Source organism: Salvia splendens, chromosome 8 (assembly GCF_004379255.2).
Source record: "Salvia splendens isolate huo1 chromosome 8, SspV2, whole genome shotgun sequence".
Lineage (NCBI taxonomy): Eukaryota > Viridiplantae > Streptophyta > Magnoliopsida > Lamiales > Lamiaceae > Salvia > Salvia splendens.
Window position 1 is genome coordinate 1,037,969 of NC_056039.1, and position 12,113 is coordinate 1,050,081.

Genomic DNA, 12,113 nt, shown 5'->3' on the forward strand with positions numbered 1-12,113 from the left:
TTATTAATGGCTTCAACATAAATATTTCTCAAATTAACTAGAACACCTTTTTTAAAACTTATAAATAGATATAAATATTATTATAAGTAAACTAGAGGGCATTTTTAGTTTTAAAAATGCTAACATTATTTAAGTGTAGATATTTTTTAAGAAATATCTAACCCAAATTAAGTAATGAATTGGTTATGATGCGATTAAATATTTGAAGGTAAATAAAATAAAAAAACATACTATATCGAATAAAGCAAAATTTGATTTAAATTCTGATTTTCCTTTTTAGTTGGCTTTTTGTATATTCATGACAAAAAATTGGACTTCTAATTAATGTTAGAGTACATAATTAAATATAAAAAATACTACTTAATATCCGTCACCCATCAACTCTAAAATTATTTTTAACACGTAACTAAAGTGCTGAGCCTATCAAAATAAGATAATAGTCGAATTTAAAAAAAGATAGTAATTTGTGGACTATAATAAAATGATTCCTTTTGAGTATAATATCATCATTTGCAATTGCATATTCTATATTGGTAAGCCATCATTTTTATAGTGCTTGTGACAACCCAATTTTCCTGTAACGTAAGATGAAACACACTATTCAACTTTCCCCGTCCCTCATTAACGGCGCCGTCAACTCCCCATTCCCCTCAAAGCATAAAGTCACCCATAATTCGTAAAGCACCGCCGCCGTTACTTAGCGCCGTTACGAAACTCCCCCCCGCTCCATCTCTCTCTCCTCTCTCCCTCTCTCCCTCTCTCATAACTATATATGTAAACTGTAGGTACAGTTAGAGAAGGAGTGTTGTTGTGAATAATATACAAATTTGTATCGGCAAAATGTATGTAACAGGAATCCAATTGAATTTGTCATCAAAATTGTGTTTCTAGAAAGAGAAACGAACAAACGGATTGATCTGAGGCGGTGTCAGCTGTTACTATACGTGAATTACACAATCGTATTCAATTTCAGTAGTTGTGTGTGTGTGTGTGATTGGTTTCGAATTTCGATTAATGATCGTCGGTGATCGCGGTCGGAAATCGAATGCAGCTATTTGAGAAAGGTATTGATCGATGTGGAGAATTTTGATACTGCGAGATGTGATATTTTGAGATGTTATTTGGAGTTTTGCTTATTTGATTGATAAAATCATGAATGTGTGGGATGGTGGTTTGCTTTATGAAAGTCTCTGAAAAGTTTGCTAAATTCTGTTCGATTAAGCTTTCCCGGATATTGATTTCAGCTCTTCGGAGTTTTGTGATTTTCGGAAATGAATATTAATTGTGATTCGTGAAGATTTACGCAATCTTTGCTTCGGAGGGTGAATTGCTTTTCTGCCTCTATAAATTTTATTTACTATGCTTTTTTTCTTCTTCTGAATTTGAGCTGTAATTGCAATAGCTTTTCCTTTTTATTGCTTCGCCTTCTACTCGAATTCGAAGCTCACTCGGTGTAATTTCGTGATTGAAGCAGAGTATTCTCGGCTTGAATTTTGAATTGCTGCTTGAAGAATGCCAGGTGAATTCAAAAATTTCTATAAACAGGTCATCTGGTGACGGCTTTGATCCTTAATTTTCATGTACTAAATTGTTTATTTCAACCTCAGAACTAGCTATGGTTCATGAAGATGAGAGGGGGAGAAGGTCAGATCTTGAGATTATCCCTGAGGCTGACAAGAGACGTCGTCGGATGAGATCTCTAAGGAGGAAGGCCATGGCTGGTTCTACAAGAGGCGCGAGTTCTCTGAAGAAACGCAGTAGGCAAGTGTTGCATTGCCATTTCACCTCAATTTCGACGGAGGAGTTTCTCGATGAGGGGGAAGAGAAGGCAGTGAATGGATTTCGTCAGGTTTTGATTGAAAGAGACCTGCTTCCAGCGCGGCAAGATGATTACCATACTTTGTTGAGGTACAGTTATCAGCCTTTATTTTCTACTTTGCGATGGAAAGTTGTGTTGTAGTCTTATGATTTGAAAAGTAAAAAAGAAATCCATTATTTTTGGTGAACAGAGACTTGAGGCCAACTTTTTTGTTCTCTATTCTGTGTGTTGATTTTATGGGTATTTTCTCAATTACTAATAATAATTCCCTTGCAAATTGTTTCAAAGCTTTGACTATTATCACGTCTTCATCTATTTGTTTGAGTTAACTAACCATTATAATCTGGCTTCTACACTCTTTTGCTTAACTTTATTCTATTCTTGGAATAATGGAATTTTGTTCACATTGTGAATTGTGATGTATACTGATAAGTGGCCAAACATGTGGTGGCTGCTGACTGGTGGAAAAACATGCTTGGTTACTTAATTTGAGAATTGGCAAAAGTCACCTCAATTGTAGAACAAGTGGAAGTGTGCATATGACTCAAGTTAGTGCCATCTTATTCATTATCTCTGGCAGAGGACTATTGGCCTGAGAGGAGGCTGATTCTCTTGGAAAACATGAAATTTTTATAATTTACCTCCCTACCATTGGAAAGTGGTGAAGTTTTGTGCATGGAAACCCTTGTCCAAGAAAGACCTGCTATATATACAAAAAAATTCTTGTGCATGTATGGTCTGCATTCTATTCTATAATAAGACATAGTACACCTCAAGCTGTATCAGTGATTCAACTTTGTCACGTTTCCTAGTCCATGTGATACCATCTGCATTGTCACTTTTGATGCTCATGTAGCTTAAGGTAGTTTAGCTGATAAATTTTCCCCTAAGCAGATGAGATATTTGAGTACTACTGGAGAAACTGGGTTTCCCTCAAAGCAAAAGATAATTTATTTTTTATAGTATTATCTAATGAAGAAATGGACGTGTTGCAGATTCTTGAAAGCTAGAAAGTTCGACCTTGACAAAACCCTTCATATGTGGGAAGAAATGTTGAAGTGGAGGCAAGAGAATGGAGTAGACTCTGTACTTCAGGTATCATTCTCATTTTTCTGGTTAACCCAAGGTGCTAGGAAAGTTCTTTGTACCCATATTTTAGACTTCCAACTTTCATTTCCCATCGGATATGGGACATTGCATACTTTGTTGAATTTTCAAATACCATTTATCTCACCATCCATATCAATGTACTGTTTCACATTTATCAACAGGATTTTGTTTATGAAGAACTTGAAGAAGTTCAGCTCTATTATCCTCATGGTTACCATGGAGTTGATAAAGGAGGGCGGCCTTTGTACATTGAAAGACTTGGCAAAGTTGAACCTAACAAGCTCATGAGTGTTACAACCGTTGATAGGTTCTTAAAATATCATGTTCAAGGTTTTGAAAAAACTTTTGTAGAAAAGTTTCCAGCATGTTCTATTGCAGCCAAGCGTCATATTGATTCAACAACGACAATTCTGGATGTACAGGGCCTGGTCTGTTCCAAACTAGATGTTTAAGTCTTTGGTTGTTCTATTATATTTTATCATGCTAAAATTATTTTGTTAACATTTATCGACTGATCTGAATCTAATGTGTAAGTTCATCTAATGCAGAACTGGATGAGTTTTGGGAAGGTTGCACATGAACTAGTGATGCGCATGCAGAGAATAGATGGAAACAACTATCCTGAGGTGCCTCAGATTCCATTTCTTCAACAGAGATGCAACTCTTCCTCTGAGGGTTTAAATTGAACTAATCCATTTTTTTTATTATGTTCAGACATTACATCATATGTACATAGTAAATGCTGGTGGTGGATTCAAGTTTCTGTGGAATGGGGCTAAAGGCCTTCTTGATCCAAGGACCACAATGAAAATTACTGTAAATGATCCTCATCTCTTTAGAACTAGAACTCGATAGAATTTGAGAGATAACATGAAAAATGTTAATATACCAAAGCTTACTCTATTACAGGTTCTTGGGACTAAATATCAAGATAAGCTATTGGAAGTGATAGATGCTAGGTGAGAACCTTTCTCTCTGGTAAAGCAAATCAAGTAACAATTGTGTATTTAACTTTCTATTTACACAGTCAATTGCCAGATTTTCTTGGAGGTTCGTGCTCCTGCCGGAATCAAGGTGGTTGTCTTAGATCTGACAAGGGACCCTGGACAAATCCACAAATGATGAAGGTGTGAATTGTGATATTGACCAACTCATACCTTAAGTATATATCTGGAATTTTTTGCTGGGTCGTTTTCCCGTCATATTTTTCACACTTAATTAGGGCTATCCAACTACTTGCAGCTGGTACACACATTACTGAACGGCGAGTCAGTTTATCCAAGAAAGACTAGCTTTTCAGGCAATGGTGATTTTGAAACTAAGCTAATTGATAAGGTAAAATAATTTTGAGAAATTATTTATGCGACATTTTTTCAGTGAAAATAACACTGCAGTTATTCTTCTAACAGGGCTTAAGTAGTGATCTTTCTCCTGTTGGTTTCACCGGGAGTGATGCTTTTGAGATGAAGCTGATTGATATGAAGGTAATAACTACTGACTATGCATCGTCTTAGTCACCCTCATGATGTGTAATAATAACATATGCATTACTACTTGTTCACATACTTAGCTATATGTTTTGCATCCATTGGGTTCCAGAGAACATTATTTTGAAAGATTATGTGAAAATTTTCTGACTTGGTCCTTTAGTAGATTGCAACTGAATATCTCTTTATTCTTGTCAAGTTCGTTTCGTGGCTTGGAGTTCTAATTTTGCTTTCATTAACAAGTATGCTTCCTTCTTTCTTTCTTTGACTTTGCAGACTCAAGAAACAATGTTGCGAGCAGAAACATATAAAGTCGGAGTTGGAGATGAAAATCATTGTCCACCAACAAGTAAGTAGCCCATATCACTCTTGGTCAGTCAATTATCAGTAACATCTTAGTATTCTTTATTCATTTGCTAAACTTATTGAAGTTATTAACCCAGAAAAGAAGGAAATACTTTTAGAGAATACACAACATGCATGTTTAAGTGAATTATGAAAAGATAAAAGGTAAAAAAAGGAAAAAACACTGAAGATCATAACTAGTATCAATATAATTTATAACATTAACTTGTCAATCAATTTTGGAAGGAAAAGAGTTTTTTATCATAGTTAATATGATATGCATGAAATATTTGTGACCAACATTCTTATTTAATCCATGCCAGAATTCACCACATTGGCCCCAGAACAAAGGCCTCCCTTGATCTCTTCTACCAAGGTGACAGATGTACTGATGAGATTTCTAGCATGCGTATGCTTTTTGATCGAGGGGCTGTTCAGGATATTTTTCAAGACGCAAAACGCTGAGATGCTAAAAGAAATCAATCACACTACCCGGTTACCAAATTCAAGTTCTCCGGATGAACAAGACATCTGTGGAAGTTCCGAGGGGCTTGTCCATCCGTGTTGCCAGAAGTTGCAGCATTTAGAAAATTTGGTGAATGAGCTTACGAAAAGGCCAGCAAAAATTCCACCAGAAAAAGATGAAATTTTGCTTGAATCGATGAATCGCATCAAATCCATTGAGCTTGACTTGCAGAAGACTAGAAAGGTAAAACATGTTTTCTTTGCAATCCAATCTTCGAACACTTGTTCCGAAATTTCCTACACCTGCTTTTGGATTGATCATTGACGAGAACTCACGATTTCATCTCAGGCTCTCCTCGCCACAACATCAAAACAAGTGGAATTATCCGAGTCGTTGGAGAATTTGAAGGAGAATAACCTAAAGGTGAGTCAATGGAGACTGGTTGCTCTTTTCATTAACGAAACTAATTTAAACTACAGAAAATGGTATAGATGAGATATTGATGATATTTCCATCCCAATGACAGGGAAGTAGAAGCTGTTGGATACGAAGCAGCAAGTCTCTACCTCGCTGAACCTAACATTCATTCACTAACACCGAAGAAGAGTTTTCCCCGTATATATCCCTTAATACTTCAGTCCTTTCCCAAGGCCCTGAGATTTTTTTCTGTCCAAACTAACTGTTATTCATATGCTCGGTGGATCAACAAACTCGAGGTACCTCTTCGTGTTGCTCTCTCTGCACATCCGCTTACATTTTTAGACGTGCTTTTCTCTCTTTAGGTACTAAGCTTAACTGGTGTTAATGAATCCAGTTTTTGGTCCTGCTCCATTTTTTATCTGGGAGCTGTAAGCTGTGAGGTGTGAGCTGTGAAGAGATTCCAATTGAAATATCTGGAGATACTAGTATTGCATACTGCTTCTTTCTTCATTTATCATAGTTTTAAGTAGTACTAATTAGAATAGTGGAAATATTTGAAGAATATATTGGAGTTACATTTGATTCTGGGCATCTTTATTTACTTTATTAAGGTTTTCATTTTTTTATAAAGAATATTAATTACTCATTTAGGCCGTTGACTTGAACACCGACCTATTAGCTGCAAGGGAGATCTTAGCAGCTAAGTTGCACTTCATCGTTTAAAGTTTTCATGTTCATATCCCCATATTTATTCAGTGGGAGTATTTCAGTTATGTGACAAAATATTCAAATTTAAATAATTAGATAGAAAATTAGGCATTCATGGTATAACATGAACCATTTCTATTTATATGTTTTATAGGATCCTAATTTTTCTTTTGCTAGGCCCATAACGAAAAAACCTACTTTCTTGCGATTACGAGGTTTATTCGAATATGAAATCCAATCTTGGAAATATAGCATCCCGCTTTTTTTTACTACCCCGGGCTTCGATACATTTCGCAATCGAGAAATCTCTACCGGTGCAGGTGCTATTCGAGAACAATTAGCCGATCTAGATTTACGCATTATTCTAGAAAATTCGTTGGTAGAATGGAAAGAGTTGGGGGAAGAAGGGTCCACGGGGAATGAATGGGAAGATCGAAAGGTTGGAAGAAGAAAGGATTTTTTGGTTAGACGCATGGAATTGGCTAAGCATTTTCTTCGAACAAATATAGAACCAGAATGGATGGTTTTGTGTCTATTACCGGTTCTTCCTCCTGAGTTAAGACCCATCATTCAGATAGATGGGGGTAAATTAATGAGCTCGGATATTAATGAACTCTATAGACGAGTTATCTATCGGAACAATACTCTTACCGATCTATTAACAACAAGTAGATCTAAGCCAGGAGAATTAGTAATGTGTCAGGAGAAATTAGTACAAGAGGCTGTGGATACACTTCTTGATAATGGAATCCGTGGGCAACCAATGAGAGTATTATGAAAGATTGTTGAAAACAAAAATGAGCTTTTTATCAGCCTTTCAAACCATCTATTCTCAGAATTCCCTAATCAACAAATTCCATGTATCATGATTTGGAGCAATGCCTCTTTCCATCATCTGCATAAGCATCACAAAAATATGTTGCAGGTCCCCTTTAGCCCACAAAGACTCGACCACGACACCATAGCTCTCCGAATCGAGCAAGCAGCCTCTCGTCTTCAAGTCCTCCATCATCCTCACTGCAATCCCAGCTCTTCCCTACTTGCAGAATCCACTGATCAAGGCATTAAAAGTCGGTGCAATGGGAAAATAACCGAGCCCTATCATCTCATTCACGAGCTCAACTGCCTCCTTCATGCACCCATTCTTGCAGTATTCCTGAAGATTATTGCTCTAACAATCACAGACACTGCCATTGCTGAATCATCTGTGTTTTTTAGTAGGATTGCTGCTGTTGGGCAGTTTGTATTCTTTGGGGAAGTAATGTCGAATGTAGTAGTAATAGATTTTCTTGATTCAAGCTTATATCGTGTTTCTGTCTTCTGATATGTGAATTAGTTGCTAGGAATGTAATAGAAATTCTGTTTTTTATAGTTGGTGCTCAATGAGTACAATATTTTACATTCATCTTTTTGGTCTCTTTTGTGATAGTAGAGAAGTGTTATGTGTTTTGTGCATTTAGGATTCGAGTATTTAAGTAGTACTTATTCAAAAAGGTTAAATTTGTTTTTAGGATTTTGGTATATATACAGACAGGGTGTTGAATGTATGATCAAGGAAACAGATTTTCAATTAAATTGATTCCATACCAAATATTTTGTATGAACTCACACGAATTCTCTATGCTTCATTCATTATACTGCTAATACCAAAACTTCCTCAAAATAACAAATTCTATGCCAACCAATAAAGTAAACACATACTCCCTATTCATAAACTCTACTAAATCAATCCCAATAATGCATAACCCCATATCGCCATAATCCTAATGTATTCTCAGCAATAATACATACATGCAATTTCAAGTTCTATTTTTGAAAATGAACACCATAAATTCAGCTAAAGTCATCAAAGAGTGTTAAATTTCAGCATATAACTAAAGGAATGAACCCCAAAAGACAAGTGCAATCACAATAGTTAATATCTCAAAATCGTCAGGTCCACTAATCCGAGTTTGGCCTAACACTAAAATTATAATCCCTAAAATTAACACTTGAAATTAAAGCAATGCTTCAGTTGATGTTCTCCCAAACTACTTGTTATCCCAGTGCATGTCTTTGAATACGGATGCTACACATGTCCTGTAACTGCACGAAATAAAATAATAAAAACATTTAGATAACATATAAGCTAAAAAATAATTAATTCTAACCAAACTTACTATCCACAATGGAGTATTTCTTGGAAGACCTCGACCTCAGGGAGCAATTCAGGGAACATCGCTAAAACCTTATCATGATTGAGGTTATTGCCACTGTTATCCAAGTCCATCTGCAAAGTAAATACAACTAACATATAGGGTTTTGATCTATGCAAAACTGGATTTAAATACAGAAACGCAAAACAATATCATAATTAGGGCACTTTTAGGTCATAATTAGGTAATTTGTAGGTCATGCTAACAAAGCATGACCTAAAACGATCTTAGTATGACATTAAATCCAAATATTATAATATGACCTAAAATTGCTTAATTATGACCTTCCGTGTTTTTGGTTAATTATTGACCATTAGATCATCTAATCCTAGGGCTGAGATTTGGTCTGCATTTCTGGATTTAAACACATACTTATTTTGATCATCTCCCTATATATATATATATATATATAGGTCCATGATCAATTGAGATTTTTTTGGCTGATTGAGAAATGAGATTCAACATCAACCACTCATTTTTATTAAATGAGTGGTCCAGATTTTTCCACCTAAAAAATACTTTTAAATTAATTTATTATGAATGGGTGAAATGGTAATTTAATCCTCCAGAAGCCATCTTCTGGAGTTCCTTTATCCTTGCACAGGCCGCCGAACGCAGAGCAACAAGTGATGGAGCTTGTGAAGGAGAAGATCTTCTCGGTCAAATTGACGACGCTTCCGGAAGATCCACGCAGCGAATCGACCACACGCGCGGCCTCGTCGAATCTAATCGACTGGAACGATCGCACCATCCTAGGGCTGAGAAGCTCGTTGATGCAGATCTTCCGCATCTGGCGCCAGTAGTCGCCGTAGGGGCTGAAGGCGATGTCGATGTAGTTGTACCACATGATCTCCAAGGCCACGCCCGGCGGTCTGTTGGCGAAGCAGGGGTGCTGATCCTTGAGGATTTGCTTCGCGATATCCGGCGCCGGTATTTAAAAAGGCTTCTTCAGCTGAGAGATGATCGAAATTGGAGAGTTGACATGAAATTGATTATTCTCACTGAATTGAGAAGCCGCTGCCGCGGCGATCTCGCTTGGCACGCCGCTGCTGATTTTGCTCGCCTCCTTCGCCCTCTGCCGCTGCTCCTTCACGTGATCCACCACGTGCCCTAATAGCGCCGCCTTGTCCATCTATATTGATCGGAATCGGTCAATTCAGTGAGAATTTTGATTCGATTTTGATTCGATTCGAGAGAGACAGAGAAAGAGGGGAAAATACATTTTCGGATTTAGGGATGAGTTTGCGGAGAGTTGAGCGTTGATTCTGTCTATGCGGCGTTTCTCAGATGTTGTTTATTTATTGAAAATTTGAGATTGACTTTGATGTTTTGTTGACACATATTTGTGCTTTTTATTTGGGTTGTGAAATTTGATTTTGACATTGGACTGCAACTTTAGTAGTTAAACTTTACTGTTGACATTAAATAAAAAAAAAATACTTTACTGTTGACATTGCACATGATGGCATTGGCTGTTGGTTTTTGGGTGAACAAATTTGCTGTTGACATTATACTGAAACTTCAGTTGTAGACATTTGCTGTTGACATGTTGAAATGTAGGAGATGCTGGTTTGTTGACATTGTGAATTGAAGATGAAAATTTAGGATGACATTTTGTAGGTGCCTTTGGAGGTCTGTTGACATATTGACATTAGCGTTGCTACTGACATTTCTCTGAAATTTATGAATACATTATGGGATGTTTTTTGCTGACATTTGTGGAATTAGCATGAGAACATACCTTGAGCTTCGTAAGACAACTCCATAAAATACCAATTTGGTAGATGGGATTGTATAGAATATTGACATGTCATGTCAACTACGGTACATATCGTGTCAACTACACGTACAAGCCATGTCAACTGTGTTACAAGCCATGTCAACTACACGTACAACCATGTCAACTGCACATAGAAACCATGTCAACAACAATTATAAGTCATGTCAACTAGACATACAAGCCATGTCAACAATCCGACACATTAAAACACGAAATGACACTTATACCCCCGTGTTGACATAATGTGATAGTTGTTGACATGTCGTTAATCTTGTGGATTAGTGGCTGATATTGCATCTCATTTCTCAATTTAGCTAAATAATCTCAACCTAACAGCACCCTATATATATATATATATTATATATATAGGGTTTTGATCTATGCAAAACTAGATTTAAATACAGAAACGCAGAACAATATCATAATTAGGTAATTTTTAGGTCATGCTAACAAAGCATGACCTAAAACGATCTTAGCATGACATTAAACCCAAATATTATAATATGACCTAAAATTGCTTAATTATGACCTTCCGTGTTTTTGGTTAATTATTGACCATTAGATCATCTAATCTTAGGGCCAAGATTTGGTCTGCATTTCTGGATTTAAACACATACTTATTTTGATCATCTCCCTATATATATAGTAGTGATCTAGGGCAAGAGCCCCTTAAACCTATAACTAGAGAACAAATCACAGCTACAAGATCAACAAAATCAAGGGCTAGGGTTAATTTTCGAATTTAAGGATATATTAGTTCCATCGATCACAAATTTACTCCATAATAACAAGGCAGGAGTATTATGGTCATTGCATATCCAATTGAATTTACGCCACATCAGGTTAGGTCTGCAAAATTCAACGATTGCCAAGCTGATTTGATTGATTTTCGAATTTAAATGGCTCCACTACATCGGAGCGCAGCAACAATTTGAAATCCCTAATTTGAGGTAACGCCATGAAACTTTCGCGTGTAGACTGGAATTCGGTAGGTAGTAGGAGCAATTGGAAAGACAAAAGGGTAAGTAAACAGAGGAGAGGATGAAGCAGCAGTCATTGGTTAGCTCCGAATACTGGTGATGAACATGATAGGACTGAGGTTGGGGAAGGTGTTGAGGGTCGTGTTGATGGTGGATATGAAGCAGTATAAACTGGAGAAAGAGGTTGTGTGGAAGGGAGTTTGCGAAGTAGAGATGAAGATGACTGATGATAGTAATGTGAATGATTCCAAGGCATAAGATAAAAATCTGGTACTGAATTCGAGATAGCAGAAAGTGTTGATGATGAAATAAAAATAGTTAAACTTTGTTGTATGATTGGTTTATACAGTGATAATATTAGTATTAATTAGGTCAAAGATTACTTTTCTATTACAAGAGAAATTATTATGTTGATTTTGAAAATTATCCATGCTTTGTGGCTTGCAAGAGTGAAGTGAACTAATGTTAAGAGTGATGTGATTTGTAAACAAGAGTGAAGTGAACTAACGCTAAGAGTGATGTGTTTTGTGAACAAGAGTGAAGTGAACTAATGCTAAGAGTGATGTGTTTTGTGAACAAGAGTGAAGTGAACTAATGCTAAGAGTGATGTGGTTTGACTAATGCTAAGAGTGATGTGGTTTGTGAACAATAGTGAAGTGAACTAATGCTAAGAGTGATGTGTTTTGTGAACAAGAGTGAAGTGAACTAATGCTAAGAGTGATGTGATTTGTGAACAACAGTGAAGTGAACTAATGCTAAGAGTGATGTGGTTTGTGAACAACAGTGAAGTGAACTAATGCTAA

General features: G+C 36.5%; 2 protein-coding genes across 6 annotated transcripts; both read left to right on the forward strand.

Moving 5' to 3' along the window:
* The first annotated feature begins 542 nt into the window (after positions 1–542).
* On the forward strand, positions 543–6,293 carry LOC121743179 (phosphatidylinositol/phosphatidylcholine transfer protein SFH9-like). Of its 5 annotated transcripts, none has more exons than XR_006038220.1 (16): positions 543–1,064; positions 1,472–1,519; positions 1,608–1,908; positions 2,815–2,914; positions 3,091–3,357; positions 3,478–3,555; positions 3,644–3,745; positions 3,839–3,888; positions 3,957–4,056; positions 4,172–4,264; positions 4,339–4,413; positions 4,693–4,765; positions 5,085–5,470; positions 5,576–5,650; positions 5,754–5,943; positions 6,042–6,293. XR_006038220.1 is itself a non-coding variant. In XM_042136406.1 (15 exons), the coding sequence occupies exons 2-15, from the start codon at positions 1,513–1,515 to the stop codon at positions 5,799–5,801; spliced, it is 1,755 nt and encodes a 584-aa protein (XP_041992340.1). In that variant the 5' UTR covers positions 543–1,064; positions 1,475–1,512; the 3' UTR covers positions 5,802–6,293. The 5 variants fall into 5 exon arrangements, 1 of the variants encoding a protein (XP_041992340.1); XR_006038219.1 differs by having other exon boundaries at positions 1,475–1,519; positions 6,010–6,293; XR_006038218.1 differs by having other exon boundaries at positions 1,475–1,519.
* Positions 6,032–7,647, forward strand: LOC121744601 (DNA-directed RNA polymerase subunit beta'-like). The gene is made up of 2 exons (XM_042138195.1): positions 6,032–6,040; positions 6,510–7,647. The coding sequence occupies exons 1-2, from the start codon at positions 6,032–6,034 to the stop codon at positions 7,131–7,133; spliced, it is 633 nt and encodes a 210-aa protein (XP_041994129.1). The 3' UTR covers positions 7,134–7,647.
* The last annotated feature ends 4,466 nt before the right edge of the window (positions 7,648–12,113 follow it).

What these genes read in the sequence shown, in the direction of transcription:
- LOC121743179 (XM_042136406.1), top strand. An exon ending in AAATCATTGTCCACCAACAA is followed by an intron (nt 4,766 to 5,084) that starts GTAAGTAGCCCA and finishes AATCCATGCCAG; the next exon opens with AATTCACCACATTGGCCCCA. An exon ending in ACTTGCAGAAGACTAGAAAG is followed by an intron (nt 5,471 to 5,575) that starts GTAAAACATGTT and finishes ATTTCATCTCAG; the next exon opens with GCTCTCCTCGCCACAACATC.